Here is a 5,007-nt window from a genome sequence, read left to right as displayed (position 1 = left end):
GAACCGTGGTTATCATATATTTTAGAAACTCAATACTCAAGACATAGATCATTGACAGTCTAATCAGCCTCTGTTGGCTTGCCATGCCACTGAAAATAAGATAATTTGTGAGAAAGAAAACTTACTCTTTGCCTAGATGAGTCGTTTAGTGTTTCTTTGACTTACTTAAATATGGCATCTTTGGAATGAATTTCACTGAAATCTAGAGATCTAAATGGGTAACTGGTGGTTAGTGGTGGAGAAAAGGGAGGGGGGATAGCTTTTGGTTAATCTGTTTTTAAGAGTTTTCTTTTTCTGTTAAAGCTGAAGCAGCCTATGGACATATTCTTATCTCATGATTGGCCAAGAAGCATATATCATTATGGAAATAAGAAGCAACTTCTCAAGACTAAATCTTTTTCCGACAAGAAGTAGAAAATAATACATTAGGAAGTCCTGCTGCCTCAGAGCTTTTAGAGTACTTAAAACCTACTTACTGGTTTTCTGCACACCTTCATGTCAAGTTTGCAGCTTTTATGCAGCATCAGGTAGAAAACAAAATATTTATTCTTTTATTTAACAAACACCTTGACTATGGAGGTTGTTGTTGGCACAGTTGTAAAGTTCAAAACAAATAACTTTTCCCTTGTCAGTAGCTCAGTATCCAAATGGTGGGAAGGAGATAAGCAAGCAATTACAAAAAACAAAATACAAGGTTGTAAAAAGTTTAAAAAGTGCTAGGATACTCTGGGAATTCCAAGCCAAACTGGTGACTTGGGACTGTGGACAGAGAGATGGAGAGAAGGACTTTAATTTCTAAAGGAATTGATGGCTGAGCTGAGTACTGATAGTACCAGGAAGGAGAAGATAGGGGGTGTTCTAGAGGGACCAATGTATGCAGAGCTGGAGGTCTGAGCTGCTGCTGTTAGTCCTATGGCGGAAGCTTAGGGAGAGACAAAAATGGAGCAAGATCAGAACTTCCTTCTGAGCCATATCCTGGCATTTATGTCTTAACCAGAGAGGATGGGGAAAGTTGGGGAGTAATAAAATCAGATTTCTTTCGCAGCAGTTTTGCATGTGGATTGAAGTAGTGTTAAATGCGAGGCAGAGGAGACTGTGGAAGTTAAAGCTGAGGTTCTAATAAAGGCAAAAGTTAACAAAGGCAAAGAAGGAATACAGAATGAAGCTGGTTTTGTGGAGATTTTGGAAGCAGAATCATCAAGATTTGGTGATAGGTGGTAATTTAGGGTGACTCATGGAGTTTTTCCTTGTGTCACTGGATGATTGCGTCTAATGGAGGGTAGAGCATAAATATACTTTTATGGAAATTTGAAGTTCTTCCATTCACTCTTGATTTTGATTGAACTGTGACTTTCCCATGAATTATTCCATTCCATAGAGAAAGCATTTAGAAATATTGAATTAGCAAAGTTGGAGATTTCTCCTCAGAGGCTTTTTACAAAGTTTCTGAGTCTTTAATTCTTTAATGTGCCATCGAGCATAGTCTTTTTCCAAGCATGGGATGTGGTGTGCAGTGGTTCCCAAACTTAGTTGACCAAATACTTTGCTGTGGTGGAGGTACACTTTAATCAGGTTCCTCAGACACAGTGCGGAAGGTTCTTTCAGAAAACATTCTGACAGGCCCTTTCTGTTGTGGGATCACCCATTTCACTGGGAGAATGAGGTGAGGTTACTCCTTTCAGTTTCCTTTGAGCTAGTACCAAAGTGGTGATCCTCTTTAAATGGTCAGGTCATCTGCTTATATAACCTTTCCACCTCTGTGTTTCTCTTTCTTGTAGGATTCATGGTATTGGATTTCTGTTAGGGCATCTGATTTACTACCTTTTCTCCATTCCCTCTTCTGTTGTCAACCTCACGTGCCTGTATCTCTGCATTAATGATATGTTTGATCCTTTTTTCTTGGCTTCTCCACCTCCTCTGACTTTGCCAGTGTTCTCTCTCTCTGCCTTCACCAACGCCAAAGACCACTATTCCTCAGAACTGCTCTGATGCCAGCGTTTGCCTGTGATCTCTGTGCCTCCCACCTTTCTTAGTCCCTTAGCAGCACTGAATTTAAACCTGATTCTCAGAAGGCTAAATCCTTGTCTTTTCCCATGTGCCTCATTATTTTCAATGAGATACTTTTTCCTGTTCCCTATGTATGACCTTCATGTTTGTGACCTCCCCAACCCATGTTTTTTTTTTTCTGCAAATTCATTTTTTAAAAAATAGCTTTATTGGAGTATAACTTACATATCATAAAATGTACCCATTTAAATGTACAATTTAGTAATTTTTAGTAAATCTCCAGAGTTGTGTGGATATCACATAATCTTGTTTTAGAACATTTCCACCATCCTCCAAAGATCCTTTGCACCTGTTTATGGCAAATTCTTATTCCCATCGTCAGCTCCAGGTAGCCCTAATCTGTTTTGTGTCTCTATTTGTATCATGTATTAGTATTTCATTCATTTTTATTTGAAAAATAGTATTTCATTCTTTGGCTAGAGTGCATCTACTTTTGATGTTGTGTCCAGAAATCTTTGTCTGATACAAGGTTATGAAAATTTTCTCCTATGGTTTCTTCTTGAAGTTGTATACTTTTAGTTTTGGTAATTTACTTTTAAACTCTTCTGTTATCTTTAATCCTTTTGCTATCAGGCATTGTGGGTTACATGCTTTAATGCATATTATCATCATTAGGTTTTTTTTAAACTTTTTTTTTTAAAGATTTATTTATTTATATATTATACAAGCACTGGGTACAGTCAGAAGCACGGGGGGATGAGAGAATTCACCAGAGCCAGAGCAGAGAACAGAACAGGCAGATTGACCAAGTATACTACTAAGGGGAGCAGTGGGCAGCAGGAGAGGTCTGCGCACCATGTGGGACCCTCGCCCAGCGACTGGGGATCGAGCCAGCGCTGCAGAGGCTGCGGGCAGCTTCGCAGCCCAGCGCTCAACTGCTGCGCCACCAGGGGAGGCCCTCATCATTAGTTTTTGTTTTGACTTTTGTAAGGCAGTTGAAGCCTAGAGTGCCTTCAGGTGTTTAAGTCCTTTGCCCATTATTGCATAAGTGGGTATAGAACTAACTTGTTTTGGAAAATTTGCAGTTGTTCCTTTGACAAACAACCTAAGGGTATGTGCAGTAAAGATTATATCCATCCTATTCAGTGTATGAGTTTCCTGTGATATTTTAACATTCACTCTTTTTGTGTTGAGGCAATGTTGGTTTACATAGTTTGTATTTTGGAAATATAGGACTCCCTTTTATTCCCCCTCCTGCTATGGTGCTGTTATCATAGTGCTCCTACCACCAAAACACCCATAGTCCATTACCATAGTCCATTGTGTTCCCCTTACTCCCTATCCCTCCCCCCAACATAAACATTCTTTCTTAAATTGTGGTTCATTTTATCTAGGTCAAGGATAAAGGACAGACAGCAAAAGCAACCAAATTTTTAGCCTTGGACAAATGCTTACCACATAGAGACTTTCTTCAGGTAAAAAGAAAGTGAAAAACCTTTACAGTACAGTTTTAGTCTAACCATAATTAAAATAATTATTAATTTTCCTTTCATAATCTGTGCTTTTTTGTAATCTATGTATATTTGAGAATTCTTTGGGGATATTTAACTTACATTAATGTTTTAGGCTCCTAAATTAAATTTCTATAAAAATGTATTATATTGAAATTCTCAGGATATTAAAAATAGATATGTATTTCTTAAATTACTGGTTTCTTCCTACAGGTAATAGAAATAGAACATGATCCCAGTGCTCCTGATTACTTAGAGTATGATATTGAATGGCTCACTATTCTCAAGGCTACTAATGATCTTATTAATGTGACTGGGCGCCTGTGGAATATGCCTGAGAATAATGGCTTGTACACAAGGTAAGTTTGTCCTTATATAGGACTTGCCTTTTCCCTTCCACTTTTTTTTTGTGATCAAGGGAATAAATGAATGTAAGAACAATTCAGTTTACTTGACTAGTAAGAGCCACAACAAAGTGTACTGTTGATTACCAACCCAAATCAGTGTATAAAGTGAATAAATGTCTAACCATATAGTATGGTGGAGATTTGGTTCACACATTAAAATGATTTATCCTCGTTTTAGGGTGTGAATTAGGGACAGCTCTTCCTGAAAATTATTTTCATTTCAGAAAGGTTTTTGCTAAACTGCCATTTTACTAAATGGAATGTTGGTATATGGTTTATTTTTAATGCTTGTACCTGAAGTCCACAGCTATATTTCATCATTTGTTGTCTAAGGCTGGTAAGCTATAAAAAGCCATTTTTTCTCTTCTTCTTTTTTTTTTACTTTTTTCAGGTGGGATTATAGTGCCACGGAAGAATCTATGAATGAAGTACTGGAAAAAATGAATCATGACCTCAAAGTTCCATGTAACTTTAGTATGACAGCTGCCTGTTTTGACCCTAGCAAGCCACAGACACAAATACCATTGGTTCATAGGATTAACCCTCAGACTACTGAATTTTGTGCGCAACTTGGCATCACAGACATTAATGTCAGGCTTCAGAAGGCCAAAGAAGAAAATCATTTGTGTGGTGAATATGAAGAGCAGGATGATGTGGAGAATAATGACTCTGGGGAAGACCCTAGTGAATATAACACAGACACATCTGCCCTGTCTTCTATTAATCCAGATGAAATAATGTTAGATGAAGAGGAAGAAGATGAAGATAGTATTATAAGTGCACATAGTGACACAAATCCACCGTCTGTAGAACCTTCTTCTGGTCAAGCCTCTGACTTTTCTGCAAGTTTTTCTGATGTCAGGATCTTGCCAGGTTCCATGGTTGTATCTTCTGATGATACATTGGGTTCCCCGGATGACAGAGAGAAGCCTGGTGAGACTGTGGAGTTGGGAGGTGGAACGGACCTAACACAGGTGCCAATGAAGAGGTTAAGTGATGAACATGAGCCTGAACAAAGAAAGAAAATTAAGAGAAGAAATCAAGCCATTTACACTGCGGTGGATGATGATGATGATGATGCA

The 5,007-nt window shown here is 38.2% G+C and overlaps 1 protein-coding gene across 1 annotated transcript; it reads left to right on the top strand.

The window, feature by feature from the left end:
• Window positions 1–282: 282 nt before the first annotated feature.
• Window positions 283–5,004, top strand: LOC119256672 (lariat debranching enzyme-like; the record flags this gene model as incomplete). Its single annotated transcript, XM_037524449.1, is given in 5 exon segments — window positions 283–391; window positions 394–527; window positions 3,402–3,482; window positions 3,732–3,877; window positions 4,317–5,004. Coding segments are annotated over 5 exon segments (1,158 nt in total), but the record flags the coding sequence as incomplete, so codon positions are not given.
• Between the last annotated feature and the right edge of the window lie 3 nt (window positions 5,005–5,007).

Source organism: Talpa occidentalis, unplaced genomic scaffold, assembly GCF_014898055.3.
Source record: "Talpa occidentalis isolate TD23 unplaced genomic scaffold, MPIMG_talOcc4v2.1 talOcc4.3711, whole genome shotgun sequence".
NCBI classification, from domain to species: Eukaryota; Metazoa; Chordata; class Mammalia; order Eulipotyphla; family Talpidae; genus Talpa; species Talpa occidentalis.
This window is presented reverse-complemented; position numbering and strand designations above follow the sequence as displayed.